Raw genomic sequence first — 18,298 nt, 5'->3', positions numbered from 1 at the left:
AATGTGGACTCTGTTAAAGAAACTGTTACAGTGCTGATCTGTACTGGGCTTTTAACATACAAATATTGGCTTATCTAACTGATGTAATAAAAGCACATTCAGGTGTTGGTATAAAACTGTAACTTGCTATACTTTCTTTTCTTTTTAAAGAACTTGCAATTATTTACAGATGAGATACACACCAGTTTTAAGTACATTAAAATATTATTCTGCTATAATGGAAAAATACGGTATGAGAGTGAGATCAAATCTGTAAAAACAGTAAAAACAAAACCCCCAAAACAAAAACTGATTTAACTAATAATGGCTCCAAATGCAAGACAAGTTTGTTCTCATTACAGCAACGCAACGGGAAAGGATTTCAAATTTGATATCAAATTTCTGTATCGAACTTCAGTGTTTTATCAGCTTTTAAGCTGATGACACCATATTCAATAAAACATTTTATGGTTAATGCACACTGATACAAAATGTCATGTGTTCAGCAACTGAAAATTTCTTTACAGTCTCTGTTACAACATTTAAGACCAATGTGAGGCTCTGTGGGTGTAGCATGGGACAAAACAGTGATTAACTCTAAAAAGTGTTAGACTATGACAAACTGTAAACGGTTTGATTTCAAGGTAGGTTAATAAGACTGCCACTGTTAAACTTGTGTGTCCGCATACTGTCCACAAAATCATTCACAAGGAAAGTATACAAGCTGAAGCTTAATAAGGACAAGGGATTGGGAGCTTACACTATTATTTTTTGTCACAATCAGGTCAAAGTGGCTGATAACAGTAAAGCCAAGTGAACTTGTTGCCAAAATGACGCAACACTTTGATAGTTTACAGGCTGCATATGTTTTAGAACCTCACCGTTAATCCTTCAGTTGGCTTGCTACACACACACACTGGAAGTTGAGACTGCCTAGAATCAATTTGTAAAAACATTTCATTTTACACCACCACCATGAAATCAAAGGAGAGAAAAACTGTAAACATTATACAGGAAACATTGAACAACAAGGTGCTGTTTAAACGCCTGCACCGCCTCTCCTTCATATTTGGCTATAGCATCTACACTGCCTAACGAGTGTTTCTCAGATTATCACATAATATCCATACTGTGATTATCCAAGTAGATACAATTTACAACCTGCCAATTATTTCTGTAGAATATAACTTCAATCCATTGAGATTTATACGCAGAGAAATACATTTCTTAAATTGTAGACAAATACAGCCTCTCCAATTCAAAATATATACTGGCAAAATGTGCATGCCCTAGAATCCTGCTTAGGAATAACACCAACACATTAGGATTGAATGGTAGTCAGATGTTAGGTGGGTGGTTGGTTTAAATGGGTAGCGATGAGCAGAAAGGTTCCTCACAGAGGTTTTCCCATCCTTCTCATTCGCTGTTGTTGAGCGACGGGTGTACAAACTGGGGGTTGATGAAAGAGAACCCTGCGAACTCGGCCTGGTCAATGTTGGCAATAACCAGCTCATCTGGCGGTGTGAGCTGGGGCTGGGTGCGTGTGAAGAACTTGTCAAAGTTCTCTGCTCCTTTGCCGCACTGTAAAAAAACAAAGAGAAAGCAGAGAAGAGGGAGTAGTTTAGACGTTAGGTGTGGAAAATGATTTGAAAAGTGCAAGTAGATCGACTCTACAGGGCAGAGAAGAAATTGTGAAGCTCAGGCAGGAGTGTGCACACTGCATCTCTTTAAAAGGCAAGTACACAGCAATTTTTTGTAGGCAGCAGCCACTGCATTCAGCAGGATTTGTTTTTAACTACTTGGTAATTTTGCACCAATGCGCCCAAAGCACAGGACACACTCATCATAGTCGTTGTCTAACATCATTAGTCACTACTATTGTCTTCGCCATTCATATCGCAGAATAACATTGCACTAGCCTGGGTATTTTGACAATGTGCAACAGGCAACAACTATAAATACTCCTGCTTTAACCTGCCGACTAATCAAAACCTTTCTTCATTCTGCCTCTGACCTGCATAGATATGGACGAGATCTCACACCTGACACCCCCCCAATGTAGATTACATGCTCCACATCTTGCTCACCTGAATCACAACGCACCCATCTGAATACCGAACCAACATCGGCACAGCTGTGAAACAGCAACGCAGTTTCAAACAAACAAACTGTGAACTGATTCTACGAGAGGAAATCGTGTCAGGACCTCCAGGATAAGCCACACTCCATTTCCAAAAACTCTGAAAACCTGCTGCAATGCAAAGCCCTTGTTTTGGCTTCAGCTAAGTATGTTACAGAAGAAGAAAGTTATTCCTTCAACAAGAATGACAACATCATCGAGGTGCAACAAGGTCACAGAGGGGTTAATTACTATATTCATGAGTGGGGTGCAATATAGAATGGGCGCCGTCAAAAGTGTTCATGCTCGTGAGTTGAGGGGACACTCAGTAAGATCACGTCATACGATAGATGCGGAAATGCTTCAGAGAATTCCTCAGCAAAGGAAGAACTTGCATGTATGCAGACCTGGGTGTGCATATAATTTTGTTGCTCTTCACATCGAATGGAAAAAATAAAAACTGTTTTTAGAAGTGCAGTGTAAATATGTATATAAATTTAGTATATTTAATTACAGCGATATGACATGAGTTGCTTGTTTTTCTTCAGACGAAATTTATAATAAATGTACAAAATCTGTTTTACAGTGTCCAGTGTTTTCTAGTAATGTTTCTGTGTATGCCATTCATAGTTATGCATATTCCACTGTAATTGTCTGTTCAGGAGTGTGGCTTCCAAACACAAGCATGCCATGGTATCAAAGGCAAAGAAACAGAAACGAAACAATATTTTATTTGTCATGATCAAGTCTCTACAAGGTTTGTTCAATTCAATCTCCAAGCACAGGTTTAAAATTTTGCCCTAAAGGTAATGATGAATGTCATGGTCCTGGGCCATGTGGGCCCAGTATTCTTAGTTCCTTGTATTTTTGTATTTCGTTCCTTATTTAGGCCATGTTTTCTGAGTTGCCCTGTTGTGTTGTTCCCTAAGTGTTTTCCCTTCATGGCTTTTACCCCCTGTGTGCCCCTCTGTGTATCTGTGAGCCCTCGTCTCTCCTTATGTTTTATTCCATGTTTCCCCTGCCCATTATGTCTAAGTTCTCCCCGTGCTCTCTCTCCCCCCTGTGTGCCCTCTATGTATTTATGAGCCCTCGTCTCCCTTTGTGGTTGTTTCATGTTTCCCCAGCCCGTTATGTCTGTGTTTCCCCGTGCTCTCTCTCCTCCTGTCTGAACCTCTGTGCCTGTACATGTCATGTTCCGTTCACCCCGCCCTGTCTCGTTATGATTATCAGTGTCACCTGTGTTCCCCGTGTGTGCCCACTTTCCTCGTTTACCCTCTGTGTATTTCTGTCTGAGTCTCCCTCTGTTCGGCGTCGCGTTCTCCCTCATGTTGTGTGTTATTCTCCCCGTGGTTCGGTTCCTTGTACATCTCATGCTTTAGTTTTCCCAGTTTTAGTTTATTTTGTATTGCTTCTCGTGGCCAGCAATAAAGCTGTGTTTTTGAGTTTATCCCCGTGTCTGTGAATCTGCATCTTGGGTCCTTCTCCTGCCTGCCACACAACGTATCATGACAGAAGAACGCGACCGCAACATGGACCCAGCAGTTCACAACCCCTCCGCGGACCTCCAGGACGACGCGAACATGTCGGACCCAGCGACACAGAGGAGGGGGATCGTCCGGACAGTGGAGTCTCTATGCGACAAGTGGCTGCACTGTTCCAGTGAGGAGGAACGAGAGGAGTTCGCCCGCCAAGTAGGGGTGTGCGTATCTGTGTTCCCCTGGTTATGGGAGACGCTGCACCCCCTCGTCAGCGACTTTCTCGTCTCCACCCTCCAACTCCGTCCGCAGGCGTGCACCTTCACCAGAGCCGTGCCGTTGCGCCGTTTCCCCGCTGTCTCATGAGCCAGTAGCGGTCAGAGTTGGAACGGTGAGGCTCGCCACAGACACACCTTCCGCCCGCACCCCGCCGGCTTCCGCGTCTTCACCGCGGTCTGGCCGCACGGCGTGGCGCACGGAGACAACGGAAGCCATAGACTTTGGCGAGGAAGAGCGGCAGCAGGTGTTACGGGCTTATCGGGAGGACGAGCTCCGGCGGAAACCCTGGCTCATCCCGGAGGAGGACCTCTCACCTGCTGCACAGCCTACCAGCCGCTCGCCGTCTCCGATCCGCTTAGGCTATTTTTCGCCTGCCTCATTTCTGGCAAGGATGGGGGCGGACGACGGGGAACTCACCACTACGTCACCCTCTGTGTTGGCGCCATCAGCGCCCATCGCGCCAGCTTCCTCTGCTCGAAGGAGGCGGCGCGCCCGCCGCCATAAACCGGACAATGCTAAAACTACAAAACATGAAGTGGACGGCGGGTTCATTTTTGATAGAGCTATTTTTGTCGACCCTGAGCCTGCCATTTCTCGGACAGTTTTTTCTGAGCCTGCTCCTTTTCCTGCTCGTGTTTCTCCTCCCAGGCCAGTTCAGTCAGCTCCCTCGCAGCCCCTCACAACTCAGTTAGCTCCCTCGCAGCCCTTCACAGCTCAGTCAGCTCCCTCGCAGCCCTTCACAGCTCAGTCAGCTCCCTCGCAGCCACCCTCAGTTCAGTTAGCTCCCTCGCAGCCACCCTCAGTTCAGTTAGCTCCCTCGCAGCCACCCTCAGTTCAGTTAGCTCCCTCGCAGCCACCCCCAGTTCAGTCTCCAGTGTCACCCCCAGTTCAGTCTCCAGTGTCACCCCCAGTTCAGTCTCCAGTAGCTCCAGTGCCGCCTGTAGCGCAGGCCCCAGTGCCGCCTGTAGCGCAGGCCCCAGTGCCGCCCGTAGCGCAGGCCCCAGTAGCTCCAGTGCCGCCTGTAGCGCAGGCCCCAGTAGCTCCAGTGCCGCCTGTAGCGCAGGCCCCAGTAGCTCCAGTGCCGCCTGTAGAGCAGGCCCCAGTAGCTCCAGTGCCGCCTGTAGAGCAGGCCCCAGTAGCTCCTGTAGCCCAGTCCCCGATAGCAGTACGGTCCGCTGGTCAGCTTAACATTCAGCCAGGGGTCTCAAATCTCTCTGGCTCTGCATCAGCTCCTGCTGGGAGCTCGGATGAGCTCATCCAGGACTCCGCGGCTCCCACGCCGCCATCTACCTCGTCAGCTGGAGGGTCCGAGGGGCCCGTTCAGCCTCCTGTCTCCGCTGGAGGGTCCGAGGGGCCCGTTCAGCCTCCTGTCTCCGCTGGAGGGTCCGAGGGGCCCGTTCAGCAACCTTCCTCGTCAGCTGGGGGTTCAGGAGAACCGCACCAGCCTCATGCCACGTCAGCTGGAGGGTCCGAGGGGCCCGTTCAGCCTCCTGTCTCAGCTGGAGGGCCCGAGGAGCCCGTCCGGCCTCACGCCTCGTCTGCTGGAGGGCCCAAGGAGCCCGTCCAGCACCATGCCACATCAGCTGGAGGGCCCGAGGAGCCCATCCAGCCACCTTCTGCTACGCCTGGTCCAGCCTGTGCTTCGTCTGCTGCAGCTCCGGCCTGTGCTTCGTCTGCTGCAGCTCCGGCCTGTGCTTCGTCTGCTGCAGCTCCGGCCTGTGCTTCGTCTGCTGCAGCCTCAGAGCCTTCGTCCTCGTCTGCTGCAGCCTCAGAGCCTTCGTCCTCGTCTGGCCCAGCCTCAGAGCCTTCGTCCTCGTCTGGCCCAGCCTCAGAGCCTTCGTCCTCGTCTGGCCCAGCCTCTGAGTCTTCAGCCTGTGCTTCGTCTGGTCCTGTGCCCACCGGGCCATGGCCAGCACGCCTAACACTGGAGAGCCGCCGCTGCCTTCCGCGCGGCCGGCCCCCTGAACTGCTCCGTCGTCTCCTTCGTCGCCGCCGCCATTGCCTTCCGCACGGCCGGCCTACGGACCAGCTCTGTCACCTGTGCCACCCGCCTGGTCGGCCCCCCGACCGTGTGACCCGTGAACTCTTGTGCCTGTGGGCTCTGGGTCGGCCCCCTGAACTTTATTTTGACTGTGGTCATGTGCTCCTGTGCTTTCTGTTTGTTTTGTTTCCCGTTCTGGTCCCTCCGTCCTGGTCCCCCGCCTCCCGCCCTGGGTGGGTTGTTTTCTGTTTTTGTTTTTGTTTCTCGGGTTTGGGCTGTCGGGAGCCAGCCCTTTAGGGGGGGGGGGGGTGATGTCATGGTCCTGGGCCATGTGGGCCCAGTATTCTTAGTTCCTTGTATTTTTGTATTTCGTTCCTTATTTAGGCCATGTTTTCTGAGTTGCCCTGTTGTGTTGTTCCCTAAGTGTTTTCCCTTCATGGCTTTTACCCCCTGTGTGCCCCTCTGTGTATCTGTGAGCCCTCGTCTCTCCTTATGTTTTATTCCATGTTTCCCCTGCCCATTATGTCTAAGTTCTCCCCGTGCTCTCTCTCCCCCCTGTGTGCCCTCTATGTATTTATGAGCCCTCGTCTCCCTTTGTGGTTGTTTCATGTTTCCCCAGCCCGTTATGTCTGTGTTTCCCCGTGCTCTCTCTCCTCCTGTCTGAACCTCTGTGCCTGTACATGTCATGTTCCGTTCACCCCGCCCTGTCTCGTTATGATTATCAGTGTCACCTGTGTTCCCCGTGTGTGCCCACTTTCCTCGTTTACCCTCTGTGTATTTCTGTCTGAGTCTCCCTCTGTTCGGCGTCGCGTTCTCCCTCATGTTGTGTGTTATTCTCCCCGTGGTTCGGTTCCTTGTACATCTCATGCTTTAGTTTTCCCAGTTTTAGTTTATTTTGTATTGCTTCTCGTGGCCAGCAATAAAGCTGTGTTTTTGAGTTTATCCCCGTGTCTGTGAATCTGCATCTTGGGTCCTTCTCCTGCCTGCCACACAACGTATCATGACAATGAAAGCCAAGGGTCGTAGGGTGGTACAGTGGTTAGCACTGCACCTCAAAACCCACAGGCTCATGGTTCAAAGCTCCTAGTAGGCTGTTCTCCCTGTTTTCATTTAGAAACTCCTGCTTTCTCCCACAATCATTGTCATACTAAATTAGCCCTAGGTAAGGGTGTAAGGGTGAATCTCAGTGTCCAGGTTTCTCTTAACCAGCCCAGCTGGGGTTGGCAAGACGGTAAAGAAATCAGACAAATTGATAATTTTTTAGAATAATTTTAAAATATTATCTTGTTTAATGAAAGTAGATTGATTATTCCTTGTCCTCAGTAAGGAAAAAGGAAAACAAAATCCTTCTCTATCCTCATTTACTCGTCCACCCACACACAGACTTCATCTATGTGGATGCACAAATTCCCAAATACACATATGCTCATACTCTAGTAACTTAGTGAACAACTTGATAAATGTTCATACTCGATTCACGAATTATTACTTCTGCAGCTGACTGATAGCATAACACACTCTGCCAAACTCCATGAGACTCTAACACAGAACATGAAGAGAAAAAAAGGATGACAGCAACCACAGCGCCTTTAATTCTGCTGTTATACAAAAACAATCAATGATGCAATAAACTGAAAAGGCTGTTTGAATAAAAGGAAAATATTTAATGAGTAAGTAAATTTGTGTGTAAAAATTGTTTGTTTGGAGAGTATTTATAACACAATAATGAAACCTGCTAAACCTTTTCAGATAAAATATGTTTATATCCAGCTACTTAGTCAAGTGGTGACAGCTTAAGCTTGATTTTGTCCTCTGCTAAGCAAACTCCTCTTGGCATGCACTGACTTGTGCTTCACCCATCACTTCAAAACAGCCTAGCAGACATCAATCTCCACCATCACAGCATCTGTCCCTTCTCTGGATTGTAAACGCTATGACCACTGAACACCAGCAATTTCAGCTTGGCCAGCCACTATATACTGTCTTCCCCTTGTTTTCAGCCCCTTTCAATCAGTTTTAATTATTAGTATCTGGGCATTTGAAGCCCACGACTGACTGTGACCTGGATTTGAAACTCTTGACTAACTGACCTTTTTCGCTGTTGTCCTATATTCCATTCACAAACAAGATAACGCTGTCTGCCTAAGTCTATGCATGCTTAAATTGACATCACTGTCACTGTGCATACAGGAAATTCTGTTTTTATGTGTGTGTGTTAAGGTATGCCTGTCTTTGTTTGTCAAGTAAACACACACAAGTATGAAGGTGCAGACATTTCTATTTTTATTTTCTCTTTACTATTTTTTTAGGAGGCTAGACAGAGCGTGCCAGGTGATGTGAACACAACATACGATGAAAACATAAGACACTGCTGTTTCTAAGAGGCGTGTGTTTGTGTGTGAGGTTTTTGATTGCGACTGTTGTCACTGACAGGTGACATTCGCTCTAAGCCATCACCACCCTGTCAGAGTAGATAGAGGGCAAAGACGCACATCAAGATGTGACTCTCTGTGTGCGTGTGTGGTGGGGGGCCTCTGAATTTTCTGCTTCGCACACAGCGGGCACCTGATGGGTAATCGCTAGCATCCTTCCACCGCTGCGTCTCTGCTGCCCACTTGTCTTCTTCTATCCATCACTGGCAATCCATCACTGAAGTGAAGCAGCACATTTTTAACTCTGACCTCCAACGACAATCTCCAGCACCAAGATGTTCCTTTCTAGGTCACAAAACTCCTTGTGACATGAGGCTTCTGCTCTCAAGCAATACTCTAACCAGTGTGTACGTAAAGCATATGTGAGCTTTTTTCCCCCCCTTTTGTCAACAGAAACCACTGTGACAGTGGTTAGTGTTGTTTTTACCCCTCGCAGCACCAAGCGCTGAGTAAACAGTTTAGCTCCTGGCGTCAGATCGTCACACTCCAAGTAAAGGACTTTGATGAGAAAATACCATATTCTGTATGTTGAATATAGGAAAATAAAGAACAAAAAAAAAAGAAGATTATCTTTTGACCCACTGTCTTGGAAACATGGTCTTAGTGTTTTTGTGACTTTTTAGGCGCACAAACATGCTCTGCTGGAAAAGCACAAGGCTGGTCTTACAACTCCTATTTTTTACTATGTGATTCAACCAACCTTGATTGGGTGAGACCAAGGCTATGATGCTGCTGATACATCCTCTCATACATAGTGACACAGTGTCCTACATGGGTTTTTGACCTACTTTCTCTCATCTTTAATCTCCCTCCCTCTCTCACTGCACACATACAGACGTGCACGCCTCTGTGCCCAAGCATATTAAAAGAACACTCAGCTACTTAGGATGACAAATGAGTGCCTGCCTCCATTAAGAGTTGTGCCAAGACTCTCTCTTCCTCTTTTTTCTCTACCTTCAGCTCCCTGAAGCCAGCGGCCTGGGAAGCACTCTGTTCTCATCGTCTTCCAAACATTATGTTTTCTTTGTTGGGTTGCCAGTTTGTCAACATCAACGAACCACTTAAGGGAGAACATCAGTCAAAGTGTGGAAGAAAAGGTTTTCCAGAAATGTGCTTTGGATCTGAACAGCTTATCTGTAGGGAAATTTCTTTGCTTTTTAGCTCTCACAAGGCCATAATGTGACTAAATTGCAAAGTACAGCTGAAGCCTGTGATTACTGGTGCAGAAAGATAAAAGAGAGATGAAATCAAAAGTTTGTATTGCAAACTGCATACTGGCTGTGCTCCAATGAATTCAACTTGTAAAAACCCAACCCAAAATATTTCTTTAAATACGTCTTTTGACTATAAGATATTGCAGTGTTGTAGTTACAAATTTGGTCCGTGACAGATAAACCGTGTTTGATGGGAAACCAATAAGTTCAAAGATTTTACAGAAAATGTGATAAAGAGTCGATTTCTCTTGACCTCAAATCAAAAACACATAATAAATAAAACTTCAAAATGAACAACAAAAAAACAAGAGGAAAGGCTCATATCCTCAGCAAAAGGCAACGGTGTTTGCCTCTTATTTCCCAAAGCCACAGTGACTCAAAAATCACCCATATTGCCATCATTTTCTCAGTGTGTGTGCCTGTGCGTGCATCCTATGAGCCATGCACATCCCTTCCTTCAACGTTCCAATGTTCCAAGACTTCTGTGCAGTGACTAAGTCCTCCCACTCTGTCTTGCCCTGCATCCTTGCCTTCATTTACTATCAATCAGCAGCTTTGACCTACTTCTTTTTGACATAAACACTATCGGCCATCCACAAGTAGGCGTCAAACGTGTGGGCATCAAGTGTCTTGTACTCTGAAGAAATCGGCCTGGTTTCATAGCAAATACCAACACAGTTAGCTGAATGTTGCTGGCATTTAATTGTGTGTCTGCTACCTGCAGTACACAGTTGAACGGTCACAGCATTCAGCACAATAATGGAACAGTGGATCAACGCTAAGTGAGCCTGCCATGACAATCATTCTACTGCACAGACAATGTCCCTCATGCTATCTGACACCCGGTCCAATAGATACAGATGGTAAAAGTCTCCCAGCTGGGTGCAGCTAGTGTATTGATTGCAATTCCGAAGCTGTCATAAGGCGGATGAAGTGAGATTGAGCAAGGAAAGATGCACAGGGAGAAAAGAAAGAAGAGGAGTGGATTAAAAAGACAGGAACATATTTGGTAAGTTGTGAGAAGGAGATGTATGAAATCAGAAACAACATTGTATTAAATGGCACAGCGAGATGGACATGATAGACCATAAGTGTCTTTACATGGCTGCAGGGAGCATTCAAAAATGTTAATTATTATCTTTCCACCTCTGTCATCTTTCCAACTTCTCTGCACCTATTAGATCCATGCAAACATGCACTATGCCAAGAGCATGGACATTTGCATGCTTTTACCTGCCTTCAACTTCACAGAGACCTTTCTTTCTCCCTACGATATTGATTACCACCCCCTACGCGGCAACAAACTTGCAGGCTTGTGCAGCAAACGAACGCAGAGACAAGGCGTAAATGCAAGGAATGATTCCACCTCTGTTTGTCCTTAATCTCCTTTAACCTTTTATATTTACACTTCCTCCACACATACATTTACCCGCACATACAAACGCAAAGCATTTTCAGGAAAACCCAGCACACTCAGCAGAAAACTACATGGAAGAGGTCAGGATTCACCTTATTAGAAGAACTGGAGCCCTTGAGGGTTGAAACAGAAGAAAACTACAAAATGAATATGTAATGGATACAGGCACACACACATATAGAGCACTAAGTGACCTACTATATATATTTTTTTGTTTAAAGAAATGCAGTCTATATTGAAATCTGCAAACATATGTGCTCTACATGATTGATGTGCTGCAAAATGTGTGCTCTTTATAACTATACACTGAGATCTGACTCTGAAATAACCAATTGTTGACAAAGCACATGTCATTTGCAGCTTACGCCTACAGCTTGGTTTAACAAGACAAATGAGCATTATGTTAAAGCTGTATCAAATTTCACATGGCTCACTGGAAATCAGAGTGACTTCAGGCTATATTTAATGTAACAGTTCTATTAATTGTCCCAAGCCAATAATTAGGTATTTACTGTGAGACATACAACGCTGTACAGTTCTGAGCCTGGATCTGCTGTTACGAAACTCTAAGACTGATTTCCTCCCACTATGTTTATGACACTGAGTTCTTGAGTGGGTAGTAGATTACTCCAGTGGTAAGGCTCTCCATCTTGTGTTTTAAATTCTTAATAGACATTCCTACCACTGTCAATCACCATTAATGGGTTACAATGGACTGCAGTCACATTAGATCAGCTATTTTACTGCACATTATAAACCATTCGATCCCTTGTTGTTGATGTGTGAATGTGTTGTGGTCATGCAATATCTGCTGAGTTATATAAGAATACAAGAGCGTGCAGTAAGTAACTGCATTTAATCAAATCTTTTACTGATGGAAAAAAAAATTGTTGCAATAAAGTAAATCTTCCACCAGAGGCAAGGATAATGACAAGTATTAATGTGTATTAAAGTGAGACTGTATCACAGTCAGATCCTAATGCTCACTTTTGCACACATTAACAGACAGAGCAAATAAGTGAGAACACCATGACATCACAATGTTGTGTAAACAGTACTCCTCTTCAGTGATGGATTTACCTGAATAAACGATGTTTTCCAACTTACCTGTTGTAACTATGCCGATTCGTGCCTCTGAGACTTAAAGTAAGCTGTGAGGCAGGAAGCAGTCACACTGACTTGCTTGTCATCTTTTTCACAAGGTGCTATAGCACTTATGCTTAATTTAGGGGCGATCGTGGCTCAAGAGTTGGCAGTTCGTCTTGTAATTGGAAGGTTGCCGGTTTAAGCCCCGGCTCTGACAGTCTCTGTCGTTGTGTCCTTGGGCAAGACACTTCACCCGTTGCCTACTGGTGGTGGTCAGAGGGCCTGGTGGCGCCAGTGTCCGGCAGCTTCACCTCTGTCAGTACGCCCCAGGGCAGCTGTGGCTACAGTGTAGCTTGCCATCACCAGTGTGTGAATGGGTGGATGACTGAATGTAGTGTATGTGCTTTGGGGTCCATAGGGACTAAGTAAAGCGCTATACAAATACAGGCCATTTACTTCTTAATGGAGATATGGTTTTAGAAATACCAGAGGGCATTTCGTTGGCGGTTTTAAAAGGTGCATGACAACTAATTAAAACATTGTCATCATATGCCCTCTTGCAAATTCAGCAGCCAAGGAGGCAGCTGAATTTGTAATTCTCTGAACAAACTTCCAAGGTATACTCCCAGGTATACTTTTAACCAAGTTGGTCAAAGAGTTTTTGATATCTGGCTGCTAAAGAGCCAAACACAACATGACAGAATGGCTGGTGGAGAGTGTGTGTGCGTGTGTGTGTGGATAAATAAAGCAGATGGGGAAAGACCAGAAAGGAGGGGTCATCTGGGAGTTTTCCGTCATTTCTCCTTCACAGGAATGAATCTGTTTAATATAAACTTTACAAAATCCTTAAATAAACATTAACTCATGTCATGTGACATGATGTTAATTTTTTGGGTGAAGAAAATCTTTATGGTGCGTTTTATAACACAATCAAGAAATACTGTTTGGAGGGCCTTTGTAGAGCTTTAAAAGAGAATGGATCAAATGCTAATGAACCCCTTAGGAAAGTAAGCACACTGTGTGGCTTGCATAGATAAGGATAATCTGAAATTGCTTTGTCTGTACTTGTGTCTATATAGTTTTTGATCCACAGATAAACTTATATATAAATCTCATTTAGCGTCGCTGGATCTCCTATATTTGGGTGTTTAATACTTCATAAAATATAACTTTGTCTAGATTATTTTCTGACATTATCCACCATTTGAAAAACACCAAGTAATGAACGTCTGAATACTGCAAATCTAAGACAAAATTTGTGAACATATAAATTCATACAGCAATCAGCCAATAGATATAAAGTATGAGGCATCGTGAAGATGCATTACTCTGGTTGTGTACAGTAATCTAATAAGTTTTAACCAGTAACTCTTGAGTTTTTGTGCGTATTGAGACAAATCTGACTGAAGGCTGAGACAGAAGTTCGTAAACAAACAGCCAAGAACAGATAGTCCCCCAGGGAGTAGAGAACACAGCAGAGGGCTATTAGATGCCTTGCCATAACAGATTTGTCATGTTGAGATAAGCACATCTGTTCTTTATAGATATATGCAGTTCACAAGGTTGTATTTATCTACTTGTCTTGTTTGCATGTGTTTACATGTGCTTAAGACCGAGAGGAGATCACCTGAAGCCACTTTTTATTATGAATTAATAATAATGTTAACAGGATATAAATGTTTCTATAGGTATTCAAGTATAGTCTCCCTTCCAACCTCTAAACTGCATCAAGCATTGAAACGTGTGTGAGAGAAAACAGTATGACACAAAGAGGGCCCGTTGTTAGAAGGATTTAAATTACTGACAGATAATACAAAAAAAATAATAATAAATGCATAAATAACAGTTATATGATAAAAGAAAAGGGGTTCTAATTTTTCCATTGTGGTGCATGATGCAAACTGCAGTGCTGTGTGCAGTGAGTAGGATGAAATACTGATGACCAGCATACTTAAAATGACTGACAGATAAACGCTGCCGGCCTTATTTTAATGAAAGTTAAAGTTATCTCGGAAAGCTACCAATTATCTTAACCTTGGTTACAGTAATTCCATACATGTAGCCTATGTGTGCTTTAAGACTTACCACTTTAGGCTTAAAGGGGGGCTGTATCTCTCTGTTCTCGAGACGTTCCCAATCGATGCGTCTGAAGAAGGCGTGTTCTCTGATGTCCCTCTCTCCCTCAGCGCCACAGCCCAGACGTTTGGATGGGTGTTTAGTCATCAACTGCTCATGGCCACACACACGCACAAAAAAAATACAGTTAGATTAAGGATAATAATAATAATAATAATGATAATAAAGATTTATTTTAATATTGTGGAGCACTGAAGATCCTGAAACACTGGTAAACACTCGTTTTATCTCTCTGAACTAAACTTCCAGCTCAGTTCTTTCACTGCTGTGTTCCATGTTTCATAATGTGACTCCACCTCTTTACTAGGTGACCAAATGACAGCTAAACAGATGGGTCTTAAAAAGAGTGATATCATTGGGGTTTTTTCCTCTCTCCCGCTGCATGCTCTGCCTTCAGAGAACCGCTGCCACTTCTAATCGCACATCGAGCGACGACTTTGTTAAAAAGTAAAACAAGATGCAGGGACCCAAAGGAAGCAAAACCACCAAACAACCTGTCCTTGTTTTAAATTAAGCAGAAGGCCACTGGCATTAGTTAAAAATAAATGTTCAAATAATGTGCTGGAAATGACAAGAAACTTAAATGTTTCTTTCCTGACTTTTCAGTTGCCTTTACCTTCTTGCTGACTACAAAATTAGAGCCACCGTACCAGTGGGAAATATGCAGGCCAAATATTTGAAATGCACAGAAGCAAGACTCATAATGGAATATAAATTGTTATGTGTGTATGTGTATCTGGAATATTACTAGAGTATGTTTTACAAACACATTTTGCACCTGCTCTCTCGTTACAGTTTGGTGATTTGCCCTGACTGAAGTGCAACAGAAAGCAAAGTGCTCATTTGGAGATGGATGCAGAACCTGGTGGAGTTCGGTATTAACACTCCAAAGAAAAAACACTATGTATTTGTTATAACTTTTGCTGCCCTGCTGTCCAGGTCTCTCTTGGAAATGAGATTTAGATCTCAAGACTTTTCACCTGGATAAATTAACGACAATGAATGAAAAATCTGAGTTAAATGCTTACATTGATCTCATTGCTTTGGTATTTTTGTGCAGGGTGTGCTTCTGTAAATGGTATATATATATATATATATATATATATATATATATATATATATATATATATATATATATATATATGGACCTATGGATTCTTCGATACCCAACATCCACAATGACGGCGAAACAACTAGTAGCTCAGTGTTCCAACATTCGAAAGAAGGGACTGCTCTCACAGCTAGAGATTGATGAGGTACAACACAAATGCTACGGCAAGGAGGAGTCAGGAGGGGAGATATCATCACCCCCACCCGAGATTGGGTACATAGCCCCAAGTGCGATAGGAGAAGGATCGTTGAGTGCGAGAGGAACTGACCTGAAAAATAGGATCATGGCCAGGCTTGAAACCTGGATCCCCCGTAGCCGGTTACCAAGATTATGTGAAGTACCCTCAGAAGGTCTGCTAGATGATGTTAATGCAGCACTACGGACGATACCTACAACCACGATTACCGACACTAACAAGCTGATCTACAATACGGCAGCAGTGATCAGTGAGATGCTTGGCTACAAGTTGAACAGCCACAAGGGGCAGTACCCTCCATGGAGAAGGAGGCTAGAGGGCAAGATCAAAGTAGCACGGAGGGAGGTTAGCCAACTAACGGAGATACAGAAAGGTGCGACAAAGAAGGTGCATAAGAAATACAGCAAACTGCCAAGCAAAGACTCACAGCCTTGGCCAACCGCTTGAGGAGGTACACCAGAGAGATAGAAGGCAGGAGAATAAACCAGCTGTTCTCCACAGAACTCTACTGTACTCTCAGTGGCAAGGGAACAATAAGAGAACAGCACCACCAAGGCTGGAGACGGAGCAATACTGGAAGAGCATATAGGAGAAGGACGCAACCCATAACGGCAATGCTCAGTGGCTAGTGGATTTGAGGGCAGACCATAGCGACCTCCCTGAACAGGGTCCAGTAACCATCACAGTGGCAGATATCCAAGAAAGGGTCTCCAGTATGAAGAGTTGGACAGCACCAGGGCCCGACATGGTTCACGCCTACTGGCTGAAGAAGCTGACTGCACTCCACGAGCGTCTGGCAGCACAAATGAACCAGCTGCTAGTTAACGAGAGACACTCGGAATGGCTAACCGAAGGTCGAACGGTCCCCAAGGACCCCAAGAAGGGACCGGTCCCCTCCAACTACCGACCAATAACCTGCCTCAGTACTACATGGAAGCTCCTGTCAGGCATCATATCGGCTAAGATGAACAGGCACATGGGTCAATACATGAGTGGGGCACAGAAAGGGACTGGCAAGAATACCAGCAGCGCAAAACACCAGCTACTGGTAGACAGAACAGTCAGCCGAGACTGCAAGACCAGACTGACCAACCTGTGCACTGCCTGGATTGATTACAAGAAGGCCTATGACTCAATGCCCCACAGCTGGATACTGGAATGCTTAGAATTGTACAAGATCAATGGGACCCTAAGAGCCTTCATCAGGAACTCAATGGGGATGTGGCGTACAACACTAGAGGCCAACTCCAAGCCCATAGCACAAGTCACCATCAAGTGCGGGATCTACCAAGGAGATGCTCTGTCCCCACTGCTGTTCTGCATAGGCCTGAACCCCCTCAGTGAGATCATTAACAATACCGACTACGGAACGGAGCAGTTGTCAGCCACCTCCTGTACATGGATGACATCAAGCTGTATGCCAAGAGTGAACGAGACATCGATTCACTGATCCACACTACCAGGATATACAGCAATGACATTGGAATGTCGTTCGGACTGGAGAAGTGTAGTCGGATGGTAACAAAGAGAGGGAAGGTAGTCAGAACTGAGGGGATTGAACTACCAGAAGGCAACATTGCAGACATAGAGGACAGTTACAAGTACCTTGGGATCCCGCAGGCGAATGGGAACCATGAAGAGGCCGCTAGAAAGGCTGCAACCACCAAGTACCTGCAGAGGGTCAGGCAAGTCCTGAGGAGTCAGTCGGTTTCCTTTCTGCAAGTCCCTTAAGGCTGTGGGCTCGGTCACATCTGAACTAATGGCATGCATTCAGCTGGCAGAGTGCACCAGACAGCTGTTGACAAGGAAGAAAAAGTCCTTTGCAGCCTTTTACAGGACTGTCGGTGACACCAAGAAAGCATCCTGCTGCAATCCTGCTGAAATGTACTTGAAATCGGCTGCTGGCTCACCACAGTATCAAACACTCAAACTTGTTCTGGATCTTGAGCACTCGAATAACTTTGCATAAGTGTGATGTGAAAATTACCATCAGAAAACTGCAAGTCTAGTGTTGACATTTCAGAGGAAGCCTTTGATCATCCTGTCTGCCAACTGTTAACACTCAAACTTCAAAAACTTCACCACATCATGAACTGGCAGCAAACAGTTTAGCTGCACGTTTTCCAAAAGTTTACATAACCTTGACACCACCCTGCTGTTCCTGCTGAGAACATAAAATAGTTAAGATCTGACGGATTGGGCAGCAGGGGCGAGGCAGTTGAGAATCGAGAAGAAAAGTGAGAAAAGGAGAATTTGGAGCGATTCAAAAAGAAAGGGCATGATGGGGCAGGAAACTCTATCATAATCATGATCCTTTAAAAACCAGGAAGTATCCTGCAGGCCTCGTGAACATTTGATCTACTGAGACTACTGTACATCCAGATAAATACCTTCTACATTTAAAATAGCATTCCTGTTACCTTTTTAACCTAAATCTATCTTTTTTTTTTTTACCTAGCTTTTTCTGACTTACATCATTGGATTGGGCTGCTGTCAAGCAATATATATATATATATATATATATATATATATATATATATATATATATATATATATATATATATATATATATATATATATTTATATATATCCAGTGAGAAAAATCGCAGACGCCCTGCCCAACAGGGACAGGGAGTCGGGCTAAGACTAGTACAGGCACATATTTCTGCTTCTTCCACTTCAGAGGACAATACACTGGCTGCCACTAAATTCCAGTAAACCTACCTTACACTTAACCATTAGTACTACTTATCTAATTCAGAGTAAACTTAAACCAAGTCTTTTTCAAAGGCAGAAAGGAAGACAGGAGCCCAAAATACGACTGCAAACAGAGTTAAGTCCCCATAGAATTTGTATTATACTTTTGTGTGCAA

General features: G+C 44.7%; 1 protein-coding gene across 6 annotated transcripts in view; it reads right to left on the bottom strand.

The window, feature by feature from the left end:
* Positions 1-218: 218 nt before the first annotated feature.
* Positions 219-18,298, bottom strand: part of prkcaa (protein kinase C, alpha, a) — a 145,686-nt gene continuing 127,606 nt past the window's right edge. For 3 of the 6 annotated variants that reach the window (XM_085354988.1, XM_085354990.1, XM_085354986.1), the window contains 3 exons: positions 14,068-14,208; positions 10,989-11,009; positions 219-1,560 (listed from right to left, as the gene is read on the bottom strand). In XM_085354988.1, the coding sequence (XP_085211114.1) occupies positions 1,396-1,560; positions 10,989-11,009; positions 14,068-14,208 (327 nt within the window). In that variant the 3' untranslated portion in view covers positions 219-1,395. The remainder of the gene's footprint in view (positions 1,561-10,988; positions 11,010-14,067; positions 14,209-18,298) is intronic. The other 3 variants (XM_085354987.1, XM_085354989.1, XM_085354992.1) reach the window with 1 other exon arrangement.

This window comes from Diplotaxodon limnothrissa, linkage group LG6 (assembly GCF_057381915.1).
Source record: "Diplotaxodon limnothrissa isolate DT_005_m linkage group LG6, D_limnothrissa_male_GT1.1, whole genome shotgun sequence".
In the NCBI taxonomy this organism is placed as follows: domain Eukaryota; kingdom Metazoa; phylum Chordata; class Actinopteri; order Cichliformes; family Cichlidae; genus Diplotaxodon; species Diplotaxodon limnothrissa.
The sequence above is the reverse complement of the archived record's forward strand: the minus strand, read 5'-3'. Positions and strand labels throughout refer to the sequence as shown.